This window comes from Anser anser, assembly GCF_964211835.1.
Source record: "Anser anser genome assembly, chromosome: 3".
Lineage (NCBI taxonomy): Eukaryota > Metazoa > Chordata > Aves > Anseriformes > Anatidae > Anser > Anser anser.
This window is the reverse complement of record NC_139722.1, coordinates 69,525,411-69,549,207: the sequence shown is the minus strand read 5'-3', so window position 1 is coordinate 69,549,207 and position 23,797 is coordinate 69,525,411. Positions and strand designations below refer to the sequence as shown.

Here is a 23,797-nt window from a genome sequence, read left to right as displayed (position 1 = left end):
ACCGCACTTAACTTTCAGGGTTCAAGCCAGGGTCGACTCTGTAAAGGCATTTTAGCAAATGTTCATTTGTGTATGTTAATTAATCAACCCTAACTGCATTTGTACCTTTTTGGTCTTTTTTTTCTTTGTTTGAGAGTCTGGCTTTAGTCATAATTTTGCCTGGAGCTAAATACAAGCTGCAGTGTACTGCTGAACTGCTTCTGAGCACACTGGAAGGCAGGTTGGGCTTCTGAGTCGTAAACTTCCTTCTGTTCCCCATCCCCTCTTCTAGAGGAGTTTCCTTTTTATCTGTTTGCTATACATGTATGTTCCTGTGATGGATCACTTTGTGTGGAAGGCGGATGCTTCAGTGAGGCCATTCTATTAGGTGTTATCTTTTGTGCTGTTCAGGAACACGGGAGGGTCCTTCTGCCCATTTACGGTTTTTGAAAAGCAGGCTACCAGCCACCCTTTCTTGCTATAGTGCCCTCAGGGACTAAATGAAGCTTTGCTGGTCTGTAAAAGGTTAATGTTTTATGCTTATCCTAGTGAGCTTTCTTCCAACAGCTCAAAGAATGCAGAATTTAGTACAACAGTGAACTTAGTGACTGGCAATCTAGTATTGTCTTTTCAGTAGTGAGCTGAAAGATGAATGACATTCATGGGGACGGGGGGGGGGGGGAGAAAAATGGGAAATAATGAAGCAGATTTGAAAACAAATTAATTTGGAAGAAATCTAATTAATTTTATTGAAATTTTGGCCATCAAAATTACATAGCTGGACTATCTCATAACAATTTCTCGCATGGTGAGAAGTTAGAGTGTAGAAAAAATACCAGAGCAGTCCCCAGATGATAAGTCTCATTTTCTACAGCATATCAAAATGATAACTATGTTTTTGCTTTTGTGTTTGGATGGCAACGACTTGCTATTCTCAAGGAATATTAGAAAACCAGAATTTGTCACGCTACGTATTGTTTTGCTATAGCCATCCTAATTGATTTCTCCTGCAAAGAGCATCTATTCTTTCATGTGGCTGTATAAGGCATATGAGTGTGTCTGTCAGAACTTAATACAAAATCCGATAGCAGAAACTGGAGGTCATGTAGAATGAAAAATGTCGTAGCCAGAAATGTGTATTAAATCGTTGCTCAGATAGTGTGTACTAAGCTTCATTGACAAAGTAACTTTGATTCTGTTTAATGTGTCACTATTTGCACTTCACATACTTCTTAGAAAATAACGTTTTGTTGTAGTGTTCTAGAAGACAACCATAATTGTCAGAAGAGTTTCTTTTGATCAGTAGGCATTCGGTTCTGGATGTGGCATGCTTTTCTTTTTTTTTGTTTCGCTGCATTTCTTTATATTTGTATTTCAATGCAATAACATTTCAGCCTGTTATGTGGTGCTCTTTTCTAGTCCAAGCTATGGTATAGCTGAAACATCTGCAGCAACTATTGCTTGTTAGGAGAGCCCTGACTGCAGTACCCAAGGATATTTTCCCAAAAATTCTTTTTACGAAGTTATTTTTAAAACTACTGCCGGCAAACTAAAACAGCTCAGAAGACTGCTTTGCGCTCTGCTCCTGCCATATGAGTCTCAAAGATGAACTTTTGTCACCTGTTGAGTACCTGTTGACTTGCAGGCTAGTATTAGCCATCTATCCACAAATGAAAATCTCCAGCTTGTCAAAATCTTTTCCAAGATAATCATAGAATCATTAAGGTTGGAAAAGACCTCCCCGATCATCTGGTCCAACCATCCCCCTACTACCAACGTCACCCACTAACCCATGTCCCTAAGCACGACATCCAACCTTTCCTTGAACACCCCCAGGGACGGTGACTCCACCACCTCCCTGGGCAACCCGTCCCAATGCCTGACTGCTCTTTCTGAGAAGAAATGTCTCCTGACTTCCACCCTGAACATCCCCTGGCACAACTTGAGGCCATTCCCTCTAGTCCTATCACTACTTATCTGTGAGAAGAGGCTGATCCCCAGCTCCCCACAGCTTCCTTTCAGGTGGTTGTAGAGAGCAATAAGGTCTCCCCTGAGCCTTCTCTTCTCCAGAATAAACAATCTCAGTTCCTTCAGCTGCTTCCCATAGGACTTATGCTCCAAACCCCTCATCAGCTTCATAGCCCTTCTCTGGACATGCTTCAGGGCCTCGATGTCCTTCTTGTAGTGAGGGGCCCAAAACATAATGCTCTGCTTTAGTTCGTGTGTCCCCCTTGGGCTGTGTTGTCACTGTGTGTAGAGGTGCAATAGCCTATTCTGTTACTGCCCATGCTGTTGTTATTGTTCTTGAGCTTCAAGGTTTTTTCATGTCCCATTATGTCCCATTTTGTGAATAAATAGCTCTCATTATTGTTAATTTTTAAGTTAACGGCTTTAAGAGCTGCTAATTTTGATAGCTCCAATTTTTCCTGAAATAAGGGCAATCTTTTGCCTTGTTCATTTGACTGTAGTGCAATGATCCACCTGAGAGTGTAGAGTCTTCCAGCACGACAGATTTTAAGCCAGCCTAATTCTACTGTACTCTGAGATGGTGGATGTAATAATATTCCTTCTGTTATAGGAGACAATATATTTCTGATGTGTGTGTAAATTTCAAATCTTTTTTTTCTCACAAGCCAGAAATGAAATTTGAAGCCCAAACTACACTTGAAATAATCTTAGTAAGCAGCATCCAAAAGAGGAGGGACCTTTTAAGTTTCCAGAGAGACTAACAATAGCAAGTAATTGGGCAACATAATCCTGTTTCTTCAGAAAGAACAAGTTCTCTATACAAGTGTAAAGACGTTTAGCACCAGCACCATGAGTTGACAATAGTAACATGAGAAATGATCCTGTGACAAGCACGTCCACTGTCTACAACGCAGTGGTGGTGAAAAACAGAATAATGTAATTACACAGGCCACAAATGTAGCTCAGACTGTGCCACAGACCTGTCCTGCAAGTTAGAGATGAAACTGCTCCACAAGGCAGGTCCACTTTGGTATCGGGGAATGGCGAAAAGACTGCCCGAGGAGAGGGAGCAGGAGATCTTCTGGGTGATTTCTAGCTGATAATGACAGTTAATTTGGCATAATTTGTAATTAATAGTGGCTGTGACTGCAGTAGCTTCAAGCACCCATTGCGGAGATAGCTGTACTTGTATGTGACCTGGCGAAGAGCCTGTAGACAGGTATGCTGTTGAGTGCTGGAGTTGTGAGGAGTTGCTTCTAAGAGCCTATGATAGAGGGAGAAGAACGGCCTACTCAGCAGATGTGCACTAGCTTTGTAAGGACTTCATATGCACTGGAGAAGAGGTCTAGTAGTTCATAAATCAAAAATAACTGAATATTAGTCCTGCATGTTATTGAACTCGTGTGAATGCTTTTTTTTCCGTGTGAATTGGCATGAGTATTTTATTTATTTTCTTAAGAGATTTCTTGGGGCAATTTCTATCACAACCCTGCTATTCTGTCACCAGAAATGCCACCTCAAGGAATTAGTGTTTTAGAAACAGGAGTGACAGGAAAATCTCAAAATGGGAAACATGGTAAAATGCTAGCTTAGTGCTGTTGACTCCACCTGCAATAAAAGTGGGCTTCAGCAGAACTTGTGTCTAATGCTGTAGAATTAAGATTACTTTGTTTGAAATGTACATAATGATTTCGTAGTGTTTATCCGTATTTGTCATGACAGATTTGTTCCCTTGTGAACCGATCCCATAATGTTTAGCATTTATTTATACCATGCGTAACAGAGCAGCTGCTGCTGTATGGGACAACTCTTTGTAGTTGCAGTCTGGCTGCTCCGTGCTCATCTGCTCATGTTACATTTCAAGTGCCACGCACAGTAAAGATGGTAATAAGTATTATAAACATCCTTCTAGCTGCCAGATAACTTCAGATATTTATTGACATTCAGGGTTTATTTTCTTTCACTAACGCTTGGATAATACTGTTTCCTCTACTGAAAACAGTCAGCGGAATGCGTCCCTGTGCCGCTATTTGTTTCCTCATACAGCTTATTAAGAGTGTAACGAAAATAAGGGGCACTCTGCAGAGTGAGATAGCTGGACTGACACAGAGAGCCCGAAGTTGGCCAGGGAAGAAATTATTGTCTCTATTCCAGGCTGTGCTGGAGGCTCCTGAGGTTCTGCTGGAGTTTGTTCCCGTAAGGACTTAAACTGTATCTTCCTTCCAGGATTGCCATTGTCAAAAGACTACTCAAATAGCTCCCCCTTATCTTCCAGTGGACTTCAGATGTCCAGAGGCGTGTCTTGCAGTGCCGGTGGTTTAGTAGTGTGTTTTGATTTCAAATTAGTGTCAGAGGGCCTCTTTGGTACTGATATTCTGGAGCTTCCATGTGTCACATCTGCCATTGTGTGCTCTGGGCTGTAATAAGCTGTGGACCTGTAATTGCTTGCTGCAAGAAATTAAGCACTCATTAAATTTAATTTTACTTTTTTAGTGATAAAACACAAATGAGAATAAATCCTGTGGATTTCAATCTAGTAGCTGGAAACTGCAGTCTTATTTATTTGAATGCTATGAGGGTAAATACTGGATTAAGGTGGAAGTAAAACTTAAGGAAAGATAGACTTAGGTTGGTACATGTGGTTTGCATTTTATTTGTAAGTTCCAAGTCCTTTGGGATAAGAATAATCTTTTATTTTGCACAGTACTTCCTAATAATTGATACCTAGTGTTATAAGAAGCTTTGAAGGTGTACCTAGTTCAAGTTAAATTTTTGCATAAATGCCTAAAGCCCTATCCATGTTGTAGTATGCTATTGTTAACAGATACAAACCAAGAAAAAATAAAACCTAAGTAAACACTATGATATCAGTGTTTTGTGATGGTAGTAATCTACATCAGTCTTGTTACAGGGCTCGGTTTCTGGTTTATTTACTTTTTCCGCTCCTGTTCTACTGTTTCTTCTCTGACGTGTATAGGGCAGAATTGTCTTTAGGATCTAGCTTAGTTGTTTTGTCTCTGGAGAACATCTTCTGCCGATGTGTATGCATATTCTCCTTTTCCTACCTCAATTAAAAAAAATAAAAAGTTTTCTTAGAATAAACCTGAATTTTAATGTACTAGTGGCAAAAAATGTAACTGTCTTTGCTGTGAACAAAACAATTATTTATGTATGATTACTTCTAAGAGGAAGCAGTAAGAACAGGTGTTTGTTTATATTTTGTGTGAGATTTGTTCAGTGTTAGTAAAACAGGAAAATGTAACATGAGTATTTCACTTCTGTTATACAGTTCTCATCTTACATGGAAAAAATTGACTTTTTTGTCTAAAGCGTTTTATCTTCACACAGGTGTGTTTGTGGGATAAAGGGAAACAACCAGCTTTTATTCGCTTAATGGTTTCCAAGTTTCCCCTTTTTTATTCTATGAGCTTTTGATTTGTGTATCATCTTGATTAGCTTGCAAGTCAATTGAGTTTGTGTTCTTACCTATCCATGATATTAATCAAATATGTGTATTTTTTTATTCAGGGAACACCAGTATTTGTTCACGCTGGACCTTTTGCTAACATTGCACATGGAAATTCTTCTGTTTTGGCAGATAAAATTGCCCTTAAACTAGTTGGGGAAAAAGGATTTGTTGGTGAGTAATTATTTTATTATATTATGATTTGTTCGTAAGTTGGCAAACAGTGATGCAAAAGAAAAGATAAAATAGCAATGAAAAATAAAGAATGCTACTTTATTATTCATTCTAGCAGTTAATTATCTTAAAATGTAGTAATCTTAAATAATCTTAAAGTGAATGCATAAAAACCACAAAACACTACTTCTCTCACCCTGCTCTTTGCCTCAAGCGTTCCCATCACCATGCTTCAAGTTCTACAAGGATGCCAAAGCCGTTAAATAACTTCTTTACATTGAAAGAGGTGTCCCATGTTTCCTTGTGTTAGTATTCACCTGACCTCTCTTGATAAACTGATGAAAAACATTCATTTTTCCTGTTTCATCATTTTTTCTGCCAGTACAGCAAGCTCAGACAAATCAGGGATCATATGTGCCTGAGCCAGTGCAAAGGCAACAGCAGGGAGACAGTGGTGAAAGGAGGAGTAAGGCTACCTTATTTTGGTGACAGTGAGCCAATCGGTTGACTCAGCTGTATTGTAAAACTTCACCGTGAGGCCCTCATGTTCCCATGAAAGCATGTGTGTGGATGGGCTCTTTTTATATTAAGAATTCAGCACAAACAAGTCATACAGAAGGAGCAGCAGCAGACATGTAGAACCAGCTATTATGGTAGCAGGCAAAATAAACTTGTGGCTCAAGTGCTTTACAGAGAACTAGATTTTATTTAAAAAAAAAAAAAGTTTTTAAACTTGAAGATTTATAAAATGAAAGTGGTGTTGCTACCTCATAGCAGTAATGCCTTTCCACTGTTGTAGCCATTCTCTTGCCTGTGTCCTGAACACCCTCACTAACTAGTTATCAAAGGAATGCACATATCAAAGAGACTGCAGAGAGAGACAAGGGGGACTAAGCAGCCCCAGTTTAAATTAATTGCCTAAGAGCTGTATCATAATCAAATGAGAATGAATGATCAGCTTTCAGCTGGATGAGCTTTCTTGAACCTGCTTACTATAGCTGTGCTACTGCTAGTGCTAGAGCAAAGAATATGGTAAGAAAATCCAGCTAGGAACAGCAGAAGGGCAGGCGGAGTCCAGGTTGGCTTAAGTTAATCCTTAAAATTGCACTTTGAATACCTACGGAACAATGCTTTTGAAGAGGTGCAGTAATGTGAAACACAAATGTGCTTGTGCCCTAAAACTACTAGAGAAATGTGCAGATGTATGCTTATATCTTACCTACGTGTTACTACAAATTACATAAAGAGAACCAAATTACTTGGAAATATTGTTTCTATTCAAATTCATTGGTGATCCTAGAAAGGATATGGGAGTTGTTTGCAGTGTTATAGAACCTGTTGTTATAATATAAATCAGCCTAGCCTGTGTATTAATAGGCAGGAAAGGTTTCTTATACAAACTTGTTCTCTAGTGAAAAAGAAGACAGAGATTTCTGGCAGGAATCTTGAAAAGGAGCAAAAAATATACCAGGAAAAAATAAAGGGTTGAAAGCTGCTGAGCATGATGACTTCGGGGGGTGGGGATGGGGAAAAAAAAAATAATAAAAATGAGAAATAAGTCACTTTGTTGTTACCTAGAGAACAACAAAAATGTTGAACAGGTAGAAATTTCATGTATCTGTGTTCCATTGTCTTCTGGGCTTTCTTCTTTCTAAAGAATATTGGTTGCTCTATTTTCTCATTTCTGCTTGTTCATCTTTATAGAAGTTTCTAATCTCCCTTAGCCTAGTGTGAGTAAAAGAAATACTCTTCAACTTTTTTTTAATGGAACAGCAAAGTACATACAATTACTTATAGATTTCTATTAAAGTGTTATCAACAAAATCAGTTCCTAGAATCAATTTTGCTAACCTCCGCATTTCTGACTAAATATAGTTTGCAAAGATTGTTGGACATTTGCACATAATAATTTATTAGCAATAGCATTCTTGGGATAAGTTTGGTTCAGTATTCTGCTCTCACTTCTGGTTAGATAGGAGTGGGAAAATGCTGAACTGTGTAAGAAAATAAAGTATTACGCTTAAGGTGATGAAACATGAGGTTTCCAAGGTAGTCTGGGCACTTCATGTGTTTGCGTATTCTTTTTAAAATGCACGGTCATTTCAAGAAAAAGGGTTGTGTTCTGCAGTGTTACTGTTTTGTTGTGTTGCTGCTCGTTTCCCCCTAAGAATCAAACTTCCATTCAAAGAACATTTTTGCATTCTGAGTACATTTATTAATGATAGAGTCAGTATTTTATTAAGTATAAATATTTAATATTTATTTTTATTAAGTTGGTGTGTGGCTTTGTGAAGTAAAAAGCAAAAGCATTTAGGGTGTCTAACATTTTTTGTAGGCTGGGAGCAGCAACTTTGTCTCTGCAATAAGCAATCCATTCAAGTGGGAAGTCAGTTTTGTATCATCTGAATGGAAGTAGGTTAATGGTGGTCTTGAGTCTTGGCAGGGGTTTTGCAGCCTGAAATGTCTTGGGTTTGGGGCCCTCAGCTTTCAGTGCTTCTCCCGTGCACTTCATGCCTTTTTTTTTCATTATCCATCTATTTGTGTTTAACACTTTTTTTGCTTTGTTTGTCTTTGGCCCTGGTTTGTCTCTTGAGAGACAAAGTGGTATAGCTGCAATAGATGAAAACCTTCATGAGCTGCCAGTTAAGGGCTCTTGTTCCAGACTTCTACAGAACACAAATCTCCATGAAACTGGGCTCAAAATTAGTCTGCCTTCTGGAATCACAGATAGAAATGCACCAACCCACACTGAGGTCACATCCATACAAGCAAGGAGCCCGCTGCCCTGAGAAGCTACGCAGCAAAGCAGCTAGCAGGAAACTTCCCCACGTTCAGCTCAGTGTAGTGTGTGCCTGAAACCCGTGCTGCCACTGAAATTCAGGGAGGAAAGCTAATCCAGTCTTTCATACAGATGGTAGGAATTCAGGACAGCTGTGCTGCAGTTCTGTAACTAGCTGAACTAGTTAGTTACTCACTCTTGCTAAAAGTAAAAAAAATAAAATAAAATAAAAAAATAATAAAATCACTCTTCTGTATTTCTCTTCTTCCAATGGCCCATTCTTGTGCAGTTCCAGTCCTTTCCTCACATTGGATGTGACACTTATTCCTATTGTCTGAGCAAATTCAGTTCATGATTTGCCATGTAGGTTAGCTGCCTAATCTTGTGAAAGAGTTCAAAAAGCGCTGGAAATAGCGTAAGGCACGTTGCAAGATGGCATGGCTAGGAGAGGTATTTTAGGGACTGTGAGCTATGAGCATGGTTCTCAGCCTTGTGCAGATGCATCCAAAGCAGGAACATGAGAAATGTGTGACAGGGTCTGCAATCATTTCCTGTATAGTAGAATAAATATCTTCTTCTAAGGATGCTAATTCACTTATGTGATATGAGATGTTAAAATAATTATATATATATTCTTTTCTTTTACTTAAGCCATAATTAGTTTAGAGCAGAACTCTCCTGCTAAGTGTGCAGACCATACTAAAGAAAATTAGCCTGAACTTGCACCAGTTTTACATATATTTATTTCGTTTTCTGTCCTGGTCTAAGCAGCCTCCTTCCTCCAGCTGCTTGTTTCCAGTCCTGTGCAACCCCTCACTTTTGCCAGCACACCTGTTTATGGAGCCATGTGATAAACTAAACTGGAGAATTGGTCTGGGTTGAAAACAACTGCAACAACAGCAGTCCCTTCCTTCCCCTCCCAGACAGTGACAGGACAAACAGTTGTATGTGCACCAGAGAGATAATACCACATAAGATGGTATTTTTGCTGAAATAATTATTTACAAAAGTAAAGCCTCATTTTGAGCTATAAAGTGCCAGTAAAGCTAATGTGGATTAGCATCTACAAATAGCTGATCAGAGTGAGCCAGCATGGCCAGAGCAGCTATGCCTGTCTCCTTTCTCATCCTGTGCTCGACCATTTTTGCATGACATCCCGGCAGAAACCTATTGCCCTTTATGTTGGCTTTGTTTTCTGCTGACTTAACACAGAAGCAGTTCAGCCCAGAGTCACAAAAACACCAGAGCTGCTGCAGGGGAGGGTGAGTTGGGACGGCCAGCAGCGAGACACCAGTCTCGGTTGTGTAGGTCCCGCTGTTTGTGTGACCGTGTTCCACGGCCAAGGCAAAAAAAACTCCTCCCAAAACGTTCTTTTTAAGTGTATTTTTAAACCTGATTTTCTGTGTCTTGTCTGCATTGCCTGCTTCTTTGCTCACTCTGCAGCTGGAGTTGCAACGTGCTGTGCCTTCTCAATACCGCCAGCGAGCAACGTTGTATGAGTCTGGTTGAAAAAAAATCTAAACAAAACACAACTGCTAAGCCTTGTTGTGAGCTCTCTAATGGAAGGCATTCCCTGCTTGGGTGTCAGGTATCCAGGGGAATCGCAGACCCTCGTTAAGTCTGAGATAGCCAGAGCCCCGTAGCTCTGCTTCTCCTTTCCCTCTCCCATTGCTGCTGTGAGTGCGGGCCTCTGGCTGAGGACTGAGCTTTGCAGTCCCTCACACGTCTCTTCAGCCTCTCTGGCAGCAGCCTGCAGACTTCCTGACGTTTCATTCCCCTTTTTTATGAAAGCTGGTCTAAGCTGGCCTGTTAGACTGATTCTAGATTGCTTGTTTTTGGTTCAACCTTGTTGCTGTCACTTCAGCAGGATGGCTGGGGGGGTTGTTCAGGGTTTAGGCAGAGTCCTGTGTTATGACTGAGCGGGGAAATCTGTCTTTATCTGTATTTAGGCAGTCCCTTCTTATTTCTTTCATTTTATTTTGCAGCGTTAACCTCCTTCATTCCCGCTTTGTTCTTCATTGCTATCCTCAGGTGTAGAAGTAATGTCAAACTTGTGGCTGATGCACAGAAGTGAGTTAATGCTGAAGGCCAAGCCTGGTGTAAATTGCAACTGAAGTTTTTACTGGCAGCCTTCAGGATAAATTTTCCGTTTCTGTAAAGTTTTGGTTTTGCACAAATTTCTCCTGTTGCTTGTGTTCTTATTTCCTGGTCAAGGGGAGTGTATTTTAATTTGTTGGAAGTACTCTTCTGAAATGCCCCCTGCGCCTCATTTTTCTTGCCTCCATAATGTCCCATCATTATTTTGAAGAAGATTTTGATTGTTTCATAAGTGTCATGGCAGTTTTTTCAAACAAGAACATTACCATGCCTCTGGGTGTCTAGGTTAGGATGAATATGTTACGCAAACAAAGACTTGGTATATTTCTTTCTGTGACAGCAGAAGTCCTGTGCATGGATCCCCCAACATACGGTGTGTATCTAAAACTCTTGTTTTTAACCCCAAAGATCACAATATTTCAGGAGGCAAGATTTCTTGATAATGTTTTTTCCATATAAAATGCTGCAGTATGGGAAAGAAACATTTCAGAAAACGGACGTTGGGATGTTCTTAAAGGCATAGGTCTGTGCATCCCCCTGCCATTTCTCAAAGACATACAATGGAAATAGTGTATGGGCTCAACCAAACTAACTGCTGCCGGTTCAGAGTCATAAGCACTTCGTGTGTGCAGAACAAAGATTAGTCTTGTCCTAGAAAGACGTGCCAGCTACTCAGAAGGCAAGAAGTGACAAGTGCCTACTGACGGGCAGCCGGCAAAGCGCAGGAAAATGTGGTGGTTTCATCCTGTTCACTCAGCAGTTGTCTTTTTTTTTTTGTGATAGTTTCCAACGCAAAATAGCTTAGTGTAATTTGCAAGGAGACAAAAACTATTAGGTTCTGTAGGTATGCATCAGGCACATCTCTTGTGAGAGAGCAGAGGAAGAGTACAAAGCAGCAGCAATGAGATGGAATTTATTCTGGTTGCTGATGTCAAAATTGCCTCGCTAAGGACGAAGGTTTGTTTAGAGACAGGTGGCTTAAATTGCACCCAGAAATGTTGGGGTCTAGATTACAGAACCCATTCTAACTTGCTCAGGCATGTGAGGGAAAAGTTTTTTTGCAATCTTTGCTTGCTCTTGTGGACACGTATATAGGCAGCTTTGCTAAGAAGGAAAATAAGATGCCAAACCAATAAACAAGCAAACAAACAAGACAATGATAATAACAACAAAACACAAGCAGCATCCCCCCAGCCCCCTTCCCCAACCAAAAAAAAAAAAAGGAAACAGTGCTAACTTCAACACAGAATGCAGCTGGCTGCTCCTTGTGATGAATCTCTTGCTCAGCTCAGCAAGAGGTCATGGTTTCTGACACTTAACACATCTAGCATTGTCAAGACTTCTGACATCACCTCTCTGCTGCTTATCCCTCCCCCTGAGCAATACTTAGCATGTAAACCTCCAAGGTCCTTTTCTCCATCAGTCAGATTTTTTTCTTGATACTCTGTTAAGGTAAATAGAAAGGATGAGCTGTTGGGTTTTTTGGTCAGTGAATATAGGCTATCCAAGTGGGATTTTGAAGATTTAAGGGATGAAAGAGGAAGAGAAATGAGCTTCCTTGTGTCATATTTTTCGGTGCGTTAGAAATTATTACAATAAACAACTCAGGAGATTGTCCCATTCGTCTCTTTAATCTCTTGAAGGTGTTTCAGCTGAGAGAAGAATTGCTGTAAGTCAGAAGAAAAGTGAAGCCTGAATATGTTTTTGGAATCCTAACCCAACCTCCTTCTGAACCTTGTTTTTCAGGCTTGGCCTATATGTTTGGCAGTTGCTTTCTTTCCTAGTCCCAATAAGCACATCCCATTCCACGCTGCATTCAAGAGGACACACTGCATTAAGCAAAGTCATGCCTAACTCTGTCTTTCCTGGTATAATATGACAAGAGGAGGGTTATTGCAAACCCTTGGTGCCTTCCGTAGGAAAGATTGACTTCCTGGTTCTTTAGCTGGTCCACTTTTTTAATGGTGTAACAGTCACACATTTTAATGGTATAAACTTAGGTAGAAGCAGTAAATTTTTATAAGCTAAATAATTGACTCTTTATTGTACTGGTACTCTTGTTAGAATAAACTAATAATGCTAGCTGTTCTAACTGTCTGCTTGGTACATACAAAGTTGTGTTTCAAAGGGTATCCATTTTACGTGCACTTAGAGCAGACATTATAGAACAAGTTTACAAGCCACCTTATAAAAACAGTATGTGTTTAATGTACTAAAGGAGTGATCTTCAGTAGATTTTTTAATGCCATAAAATACTTCAATCTATTTTCTTAGTAGTAGTCTTTTTCCAAAAAAGGAAAAATAAAGCCCAAATACTTTTGCTAAGCTTCTTTTGGCACAAGTGCAACATGCAATATATTACATTTAAATGTTGGACTTCAAGGATTTATTTTTTAATTTCTTGTTGCTACCACTAGAAAGGGGGTCCATGCTGTGATCCTCTGGAGAGCTTTCATTTTTAAGATTCCAGCCAATTTCTTTTTATGTTGTGTTATTTCATCTCCAACTTCTTCTGTCTTTACTTTCACATATAACTAAATGTAGTTGCCACTACATTCAAACATTTTGCTGTATGAACAAATGTGGGGTGTTTTTTTTTCTCAACTGTTAAAGCAAGGCTAAGGTTTCGTGATATAGCTCCATTCTGGACTAACTTTGTGGATTTAGACAAATAATCTCAACCTCCATGCCTGCATAGGTAATCCCAATCTTTCTGGTTTTAATTTGTAAACTTTTTGGGGGGCAAAAACTGTCTCTCCGTGACTTACAGGGAGATGCCAAACACTGCAGTAATAGGAACTTTCAGGTAACGGGGCTTTTGCAAGGGACAGTGGCAGATACCTGCACTTAAACATGCATCAGGACTACTCTGACAAGCTGAAATAGTATTTTAATGCTGTGTATGCTGGCTTCTGCAGCGTGTTAGAACTTAATACAGCCCTTTCCTCTGTCAATGACATTCATAAATTAAAAGTAGAGATTGTATAACTGTTGAGACCTGTCCATTATTCTTGGTCCCAGGACTGACCTCCAAAGGTAAAAATAGGCAGGAAGAATCTGTCATTCGTTCAGAGCAGAGGAAAGCCCAGTTCCTAGTAAATAGGATACCAGTCTACTCAGAAGAAACAGATGACATTGCAACTTCTGTTGTGTTTTCCCTTCCCTCCCCACGCTGGCAATCATACCTCAGTTGAAAGCTCTCAACTCATAAGAAGCAAATAAGCAGTTCTTTGTTCTTCTGCTACCTACTGGTTATATTGCTTTTATTTATAAAAAGAAAAGAATCGGAGGTTAAAAAAAATGCAAATAGTAAAACATCATATATGCTAGGAGGTTTTCTTAATTTATCGCTTGGCAAAGGCTCCCTAGCTAACAGCAATACTTTTGCTTAGGGTTATTTGGCAGAAAATCCATCATTCTTTCTCCATTTATGAGTATTTCATATTGACTTACACTCTTTAGCAAGGGTCAGCAGGGCATAGTATGCATACAGAATTCAAGTCCCATTTCAAAGGCTGAATTTTAATTTTAGTGGAAGGTTTATTTTTAATACCATTTGAAAATTTAAGCTGTTTATTAGATTTTTTGTTTGTTTTAATGGTTTTTTGATACTGAAATCTAATGTTCTTTTTATGGACTACATGCATAAGAATTAGGTTTGCTCAGACATTTCCATCATGTCAGTATAGCCCTCTTTTATTTTTTTTTTTAATTTATTTTCTGACTTGTGAATCTGCAGACAGGAGTGATTTGTTTTCTATAAACCTTTTATAATTAAATTGTTAACAATGTACAAACATGGAAGAGGGAATGTTTGTTTGCGTGTGTGTATTTTGTGAAATGTTGACTTAGCCTTTAAGGCTCCAGAAAAGTCAATACAAATGTGAAACTTGATAAGGACATAAATGTGTATTTCCATTTTTGATTACAGCAATTATAGTTGGCAGAGTTTTAATATAATCTACTACATGTTTATATTTAACAAAATTGTTTTTCTCTTTTTACAGTGGTACTCCATACACACATGCACACTGAGTGTTCAGTTAATAGATAATTCAGGAAGAATTGTTGAAAGTTACATTGATTTTTGGAGCAGAAATTAGAAATATTTTTTTCTAGTCCTGTGCTACCCTTTCTACCAGCCCAAATGAAATAACGTCATGGTTTGGTGAAAAGGTTTGGGTATCTTTTCAGAGGGTCTCAGAAGAAAAATGCACATCAGAGGACTCCTAAGATTTTTATTTGCAGATGTTTTGTTTGCCTCATAAATTTTATGAAATAGTCTATGATGAGATAAGACACAATGTAAAAGAGAAAAACTGTTATTTCTCAGAAAGTGTGCTGACTTCAAATTCTTGTGTTTTGTTGTGTTTTTTTTTTTCTTGTTAATATTCAAACAGCAAACCATATGTGCTATTCCATGCTGGGAATTTCTAAATAATTTTAATTGAAAACAGTTATTTCCCTTTGAAAACAGAAGTTAAGTTTAGATACATATCTGATCTTATGACCTAGCAGGAAGAGCATTCAAAATGTTGAGAATTCACGATGAGGGATATAAATTTTTCTAACCATTTCTAAATATTTTAATTGGATTGCAAGTAATACTAGGTTATATATGGCTAGTATGATTTCTTAATGGGAAGAGTGTTGCTTTGGCAAAGAGCCAGAGTGCTTTTGAAGGTCAGATGTTGACAGTATTTGAAAGTGTTCAATGTCTGTTCTCTGATTTTATGAAATAATACATTAAAAGAGAAGATTAATACCCTAGATGGTATATCAGGGTCAGTTTGCTGCTCTGACCCTGTCGTTATGGATATTTTAGTTTTGCAGTTTTATATAAGTGCTGTGTAACTAATTTGATTTGATTGAGAAAATAGATTAGATTCAAATGCAGGAAGAGAAAATGTGGGTCACAACTATTTTTAAGCTTTGGGTGGCCTATAGGTCTTTATATGCTGGGTCCTTTTCGTTGGTCCCTTTATACTTGATTTTCTATGCTGACAGCTTTATTGAAGCTGACAAACTCAAACTCTTCAACTTTGCTTCCTGCGGTAATAAGGCCCATGCTTGTGATGCAAGATCTGAGTGGGAATGAAGTGTCAGGGACAGAGCAGATGCTTTACATGCATGAGGATGCTGCATCTATCTCCTGCATCTCAAACAGAGCTCCCAAGAGGCCGTATAACAGCTTCATAAATCACGGGTTGCAGGTTCAGCTTTTCCTGCAGTCAATTAGGAATTCAGCGAACGGTGTGGGGCCCTTTGCCTGCACAAGCGGTGAAAAAGCACAAAAATGCGGGGGAGGGCCGAGTGCAAAAGAGCAGCTGGGATGACAAGATGATGGGCAGTTATGAAGAGGAACTGAAAAAATATGTATATTAATAAATTATAATCTTCGCTGGAGGAGGATTCGCTAATAATGTACAAATATTTCAAAAATGGTAATGGGTAGATTGCAATGGGTATTCTGTTGCCTTGATTACGTGAATTGTGGTTAAGTAGAGAAATTCACATTAAGCATTAAACAAATGACTTAGCCGTGAGCTATTGAAAGGGTTTGGCTTGTAAACTCATAGAATTCTGGTTTGGTTTGATTTTTTGTTTGTTTGCTTTTTATTCTTAGTTAGGAAATCCATATATGAAAATCCTTCTGCACGTGGGATTTGTTGGTGTGTGACCTCAGCACCGTCACTCTCCTCAGTCTGTGATTCTTTCTAGAAGATAGATTGCACATGTACACACACACGGGTCAATAGACACAGTTATTTTCCACAGTGATTTTAACCAGCTGAGTCCTTTTTTTCTCATCCAAAAATTTTAGGAAAAACAGTAAATGCATATTAATGCTTGACACAAGCCATCAATCTTACGCTTTGAGGAGAGATTCAAATACTGGTCTTGCACAATTTCTTTTAAAAATCTTGGTGATTAAAACCAAGCTAATGCCTACCTGCAAAAGGTGTAGGAGGGTTTACAGCTGAAAAGTTTCCGCAGTTTCCAGAATTGCTCCTGCTGCGTTTTTCATGCATATGGCTATTTCATAATGTTTTTGCAGCACAGTGGCCTTACATCACTGGTTCTTTCCCCTCATCTGCTCTTTTTTGGCTTATGTCACATCTTCTCACCTCCAGGCATTTTTTTCTCCACCTCCTTAATAGTACTAACTGTATCTTGTGCTTTCTGTCTCTATGGAAAGTCATCCTGTGTTGATATCTTAAATTGTGTATGTGTTTGAAACATGTATTGCACTCTTGATAGAATTTCTGCCAACAAAGAGCTCTCCACCTAAGCTCTCTCTAAGGTCTTATGCAGTTATTTATAGCCCATGTTGCACTGGGCAATTTTTTTCTCACCGAGACAAACTGCTAGTGCAGTGGCATGCTGTTCTTCCTGCAGATACATAACAGGAGTTGCCCTTTTCCATGAATTTCTAAGCCACGGCTCAGTAGTTTTGTCAAGAACAGTGCTGGTGGTATCACCTCCCAGGCCAGTCACGAAGGGAAGAAATTGTCTCCTAGCAGAGATTAAGTGGAATAAAATAAAACCAGAACCTGCTGCTCCTAGAAGGAGGATTCAGCATATGCCTATGCTGAAAAGACAGCACCTAAATCATGGGGAAAATCGTTATCATGAGAAGCAGGCACTGCTGGGATGTTAGGAGGGCAGAGTGGGGAGTACCTCTCAAGATCTGTGCCTTTGTGAGGAGTCTGGGGGACTGGAGGAGGTAGCCCAAGGCGAATAGTTGCATGCATTATGGGGTAGGTTTACACCGAAATGATGGATGACTCCCCGCCTGGCATGCCTCGGGTGGTTGTGCCACATGACAGCAGCATTGATCATTCTGCTTCGGCTGCGCTCTTTGTTGTGTGGCCACGGTGGCCTCAACCAACATCACTGCACACCATCCCTGTGCAGGCACTTTTGTTTTAGGATCAGGATAAGGAGGAGTGTGTGCGACTAGCAAGGTGATTTCCTGGCCTCGCCACCGCTGGGAGACACACAGGAGCAGCGGCACCTCACGTGGCAGTGGTTAGCTAAATGGGTTTGGTCTCTGAGGGTGCCTCGTGTGGCTGCAAAATGTGACGTATTCAGTGTTGGCTGTCTTTATCGTCACTCATCACCTGACTGTGTTTCTGTTGCCATTTAGAAAGCACATGATCTTCCAAGGCGCATGCTGAGGTGCTGTGCTATCTGGAGAATAAACTCCTTTTCTTCCCCTCTCTCCTGTTTTATGAATTGGTGCAACGTTAGTGCTAGGACAGGTGTTAATTCACGGCCCTTTGAAACGGGTAGAACACTTCCAGGAGAGATCTTGAAGCTCTCTGCCTACTTCTTGAAGTCATCGTTTTCCAGATGCTTGTAACGTGACTTCTCGATGCCTGTTCCAAGTGCGTTTTCCGCAGCTCTTCCTGGGGGAGCGGGCTGAGCCAAAATCTGAGAGCTCAACAGAGAGCAGCCTCGGCCTCGCTTTGATGAAAGATGTGTTTGGGGCTGGAGTTTCAGCCAACTGCATCCTTTAAAAGGGAGAGTAAACGAAAGTCTGGTGGTGGGATACACAGAGAGGAACGTGGTCTAGGTGTGATGAAATTTATTCTAAGCACTCTGGATAATACTGTGGATGCTGTAAGTTAATACACTCCTTATAGTTTGGGAATTGTAAAAGAATGGCCTTAAATGAAGATCAATCAGTGCTGCTGTTAATTATTCCTTCCATGCAATGCCAAATAAAAAAAAAAGTGGTGAGGTTTTAATTTTGTAATTACCAGAAGGCTAATAATTCTTTGCCAAAGGCTGTGATGATCTCTAAGTATGAGATAATGTAATTGCCTTATTCCTGTGCCATTAATTGTACTCCATTTTAAAAACATGGTCATCTGTCTTATGAGCAAAAGGATAGCCTGTTACCTCAAAGGAAACGTGCTACGAATGGTAAAAGGCTGCAATCTAAAAATCAGTCCTTTTGTTTGATTTCTTTCAGGGTCATATTGTAACTTTCGAGACCGTTATAAATGAAAGAGGTTAGAAAAGAACTGTTTAAATTTGGCTAATGTATTCAGCTATCCATTACATAGCACTTGTGCAGGACCCAACGCTTAGCCTGCGAGTAATGACCTTATACCTGACTGTAGGACCCAGGAGGTAAGAACAAGGGGGTGTAAAACCCACCAGACTTAGCAGAGGGACTCAGAGAAACACGTAGCCCATGAAGCCCCATGCAGCTCTCTATACTTCTACGGAATTAATTGTTTGTGGATTATAAGACATCTTCAACTTTTTTTTTTTTAATTTTTATTTCTAGTAATAAATCCAAATAATGAGCTCCTTACTAGTGAGCTGTGAGAACTCATCAAATTTTAAATTCAAGATATTAGAGTATGGTTTGACAAGGTGACTAGTAATGAATTAACATTTTGGCACTGTTGAGACGGGGTTTTTTCTCCCTTCTTTCCTCTGCTTCTGCTGCTTGTTTGACACAGACACTTGTCTGGTCTCACAAGAGCTGATTTAAGTCTAACCCAGTGGAAAAAAATGTTCTGTTTTTGTTTGGTTTGTTGTTTGGTTTTTTTTGGTTAGCAAATTACAACAGTTTACCTTCCAATTAGATGCATACCAAAAGCCTGGCGGAAGTCTGGGCAGTGGGGGGGCGGGGGATGGAGCAGGGGAGAAGGGTGATAGAATTAAAAGGGAGCAGGAATGCCCCCTTTCAGCAAGGCAGGGCACACAGTTGGTTCAACCATAGTGTCAAACCATGTCCTAAATTGGTGCTTTGTGGGCAGGAATCACTGCAGCTGCACTTCTGTGTATTTTCAAGAGAGGGAGGAGGCAAGCAGAGCGGGAAAGATGCACAGAGCGTGCTTTCTGTCACACAGGGCCACTCCTGCCAGCTCCTGGGTTGTGCAGTTAGATTTTATGCCCCCTGAATTTCAAATCCAACATATGCAGCATACGTACGTAAGCAGGCCTGTAAAATACACAAAGAGGAATTGTATTCTTAATTGCAAGAGAATCAAGATTTAAGAATTATCTTCTTCAATCTGGACTGTAGAAAACAAAGTGAACTTTTTGTTAGTCTTCTGTCTATCGTCTGGGAATAATCTGCACAAGTCATTGTGCATATTTGCTTGGTTAATGTACGGGATACACTTAGAAAATACTGGCTGTTAACAGCAATTGGTTTTTAAAGTGACTAACTGCAAGAGGTTAGCCTATAACCTTGAGTTTCCCATTAAATACTGTCTTGCGTTTAAATGGCAAAATCTAGCTTTTTTTGGTAAAAATAGATGTTTCTGAGCAAAAGCTTGAAATAGCTTATTAGGGGGTCTGAAGGGAATTGGCACTTAGCTGAAGTATGTTCCTGGAGCCAAGCCCCCTCCTCCTCTCAGGAGGGAGCGACACAAGACTCGTGGCCATGTGAAAAGTCGGTCCTTTGGAGGAAGGCCACGTGAATCAAACTGCTCCTGTCATGAGGTAGGATGGCAGAGCACTTGAATACGAATCTTTTTTTCAGCTGATGCATTTTCTCTATGTGGAGAATTTGAAAATTTACAGATTTTTTTATTTTTTTTACTCCAAAGAAATTTTTATCAGCAGAGGTCTTGGTTGCTGAGCGCTGAGTATTGCAGCTTGCAGGTAACTGTGGAGGCAGGAGCTGGGCATTTATAGCATCTCTCTAATAATAATCTAATATTGAATGTGACTTCAGTGTCATTTTATTTGCTTTCTGAGAACAGAATGTCTTTTTCTCAGGTCTTCTTCCTAAAGAAAACCCACTAGTGATGGTTTTGACCTAAGATGCCAAAACTTCCATATCTGCTGGTTCAGTCTAAGATCTGTATTGGTGATCAGTCTGGAGACATTCTCAGTGCCCTTACCTCTGCAGAGCACACGCTGCCCTGGCATCTTTCTTTAGCACTGGATGAAAAGTACCTGTTACCCTCAGTGAGCTTTGTTCTGCCGAACTAATGGCAAATATTTTTCCTATTCCTTTCTCTCATAAAACTCACTGAGACACAGAGAGAGACAACAGCATATAACTTTCAGAGACAATTGAAGCTATTTTCTTCATGGTGTGAAAAATGCTCATCCTTAATATACTTGCATGTAGTTTTCTACTGTGCTGGACTTTTTGTGTCCAGCTGTTGTTGCATGCTATCTGACAGTGCATCAGAAGAAAAAATGAACAGGAAAAGTCCATCTCCTGCTGGGGGGGGGGAGGGGGGAGGGGGGGGGAAGAAAGAGGAAAAAAGGAGGGGAAAAAAAATAAAAATCTGTTCCATTCCAAAATCAGTCATAATAATGGAAGTTCACATCAGATGAATTGCCAGTCAGCATGGACAAACATCTGGCTTATTCATCCCTAGCTATACTAACAAAAATATGATATCCTATTCACTGATCATCCTAGTTTATCTTGGCGGTTGTGCACCTTGATATTTTTCACTTAAACAAGAACATATCAGTACTCTACAGCTAGCATGCCTTGAGATCCAGGTTCACAGTTCATGTGCTTCTGTGACTTTGAACTCTTCTTTTCCTGAGTTTACCAGCAGACAGCTGCACCAGAACAGATATGTTTACATGTGGGGAGTAAATGGCAGCTCGCAGCTCAGAGTTTCCATTTCCTTTTACATTGTTCAGGAATCCAAGCTCACAATTCTTGTCCCAAAGCTTCACCTAATGTGTATGCATCTGACTTGGCCCGTTGTGGTGCAAGCATTTTGTTTTGACATTGATTTGTTGATAGAAAGTGCTGACTAGGGAGAAGCTACTTACAGTAGGAATTAGCCTCAGTGTACATGAAATTACTTTGTTAGTGAAGTATCTTTTTTAGAAAAAATCACTTTCAGTATGGGGTTTAAGCAGTATGTAAATGTGAGCCTAACATGGAACTACTTTATGCAGTTATAGCATGATAGATGCATTTTTAGGTGGAGAAAAAATTACATTTCGTATTAAGCATGACTGTGAAATCTGATTAGATGCTTAAGCCATGACACTGACTGTTTAAGCTGTTGTCATACATAGGTGATAAAATATTCCGAGATGTGCTTGGCAAGGCATAATTCCATCAAAAGGCTGTGGAAATTGCAAACAAGAAACAAAACCATTAGAGTGATTTGTTCATTTGCCTGAACCCTAAAGAGGAATTAGAGACTTCAGCAAGTGGCATCAATTGCGCAGAGGGAAAATCCTTGCTCTGACTTTATACAGCCTGACAAGCTTCCTATTATCTCTCTTGCTTAATTTCACATTTATGAGCTTTCACTCCTCCTCTCCCCCTTTTGTTTTCAACCTAATTTGGATGTTTCAGGTTTGTGCTCTGAAAGAAAGCTATAGTTTATTGGTTATTTTGGTAGTCGAACTCAGTCAAGTAGATATTGTGTAAATGACCTGTAGAAAGCCCTGTAGCAATGTTTTGCCTACTGTTACTTTGAAATAAGATTCCCTAAGTTACCCTGGTGTGTGAGAATGAGCTTAGTTTTTGGTCACCCTCACATGGGTCTTCCGTTACGAAAAAGTTGAACTTACTGAAGCATTTTGATTGAATTAATTTCTGGTGTGTGTGTATATTAATTGCTAGATTTGACCTGTAGGCCATTATGAAAATTAATGTACTGGCAGTGCGCTGCTGATACACATAATTTTAATTTTTAATTTTCATTCTAATGACTCTATCGTTTGTATGATACTTAGACTACACATTTGAAGCATAAAACCAAACGGAGTAGTTGTAGAATTAGGAAGGTCCGGCTGAATATGAGGGGGCACTTCTTTACTGTGAGGGTGGCAGAGCACTGACACAGGTTGCCCAGAGAGGCTGTGGAGTCTCCTTCTCTGGAGCTATTCAAAACCCGCCTGGATGCCATCCTGCGCAGTGTGCTCTAGGTGATCCTGCCGGCAGGGGGGTTGGACCAGATGATCTTCAGAGGTCCCTTCCCACTTCAGCCATTCTGTGATTCTGTAATTAGGTTTTGCACTTTATATGACCATGTAGTGAGACAGTCTGGAGAGCTGTATGGTCTGAAAATTATGCTCAGAAAATAATCTTTTAGTACCTGTCTAGATCATTGTCCAGTCTTAGAAGTGCAAGGAGATGTGGAGCAGAAAGCAAGACCTGGGGCTGTAACAGCCCTGACCTAGGTGGGATATGTTGCCTTCAGATTGCAGTCTGAGGCTAGCAGTGAAGTGCAAATACGTAAGCTTGCTGAAGGTAAATCATTTACCTCTTTACTTTCATCACAACCACTGTGCTTGTGGCCAAGAAATCAAAGCAAGCAGTTAACGTCATGCCAGCATCCTGGTGTCTATTACAAGCCTCCCACCTGCTTGTAGGGCAGCAGCCTGGGCAGCAGATATTCAGGGGGACCACAAGGGTCAGGGTAGTGGGGTGCTGATGTTGGGTAGCTGGGGTGTATTGCAGAGGGCACGAGGGGGTCTCCAGATGGAGAATTCAGCCACTGCTGTTGCTGAGATAACCACACTCTTAGTTAAGAGTGCATCTCCTAGTCTAAGACTAAGAGAAGTGCGTGGAAGAGAGTGTTGTTCTTAAAGGCAGTTAAAAAATAAAAAGAGACTGTTTAATCATGCAGTAGTAGTTGCATCATGAACTTCCCTTCCTTCAGCTGAGGTGCAGCCGACCACATCCATGCTTAGGTAGACGTTTGTTCCTGAAATCTTCATTGGTTCGCTCATAAGCTGTAATTACCTCCTGTTGACAAATCATATACAAGAAATGATAACTGAAATAGAACAACACGTATTACTTTGCATTCCTGTTCTTTCATTTAAAGTGATTAGCTGTTTTATCTCATAATCTCTGAATGTCGACTAGCTTGAAACTTCCCATTCATGGTCTGTATTTGTTTTTCTTTGGCACTTTAATTTGGAAGCAGGAAACAATCTGAAAGTAATTGTATTAAGTGTTTCAGCACAAAGATTTTAAAATATAATAGCTTGGCATATTACTCCATCTTCTCTCTATTCCTCAGAGGAAATAAAATGGACTTAGGGACTTTCATCCAGGCAGCTTTTGTACTGCATCCTGTTTCCTTCCTCACGTTTGAGAAAGCACCGATATTCCTCTCCAAACTGAGTAAACCTGTTCTCTGTGTCGTAGCAGTCACTTCGCTGAACACACGTGTTTTGTTCACTTTTCTGATGTTGATACAGGGTTTGGGCTGTTCATATGCATTGAGTTCAGGCAAGTCTGCATTTTGCCCCCCATATCAAAGGAAAGCATGGCAGAGAATAGAGAGGAATATGCACAGCTAAACGGATAAGCGTCTGGGTGTTTGCCCTGGCTTTTTAGGCTGCGTGAAGGCAGTCTAGCA

At 40.0% G+C, this 23,797-nt stretch overlaps 1 protein-coding gene across 5 annotated transcripts in view; it reads left to right on the top strand.

The window, feature by feature from the left end:
* Positions 1 to 23,797, top strand: part of MTHFD1L (methylenetetrahydrofolate dehydrogenase (NADP+ dependent) 1 like) — a 151,494-nt gene that overhangs the window by 57,547 nt on the left and 70,150 nt on the right. For all 5 annotated transcript variants that reach the window (XR_014581947.1, XR_014581948.1, XR_014581949.1 and 2 more), the window contains exon 20: positions 5,476 to 5,587. Coding sequence is in view for 2 of the 5 variants with exons in the window: in XM_083829971.1 (XP_083686097.1) it covers positions 5,476 to 5,587 (112 nt within the window). In the remaining 3 variants the exon portion in view is untranslated. The remainder of the gene's footprint in view (positions 1 to 5,475; positions 5,588 to 23,797) is intronic.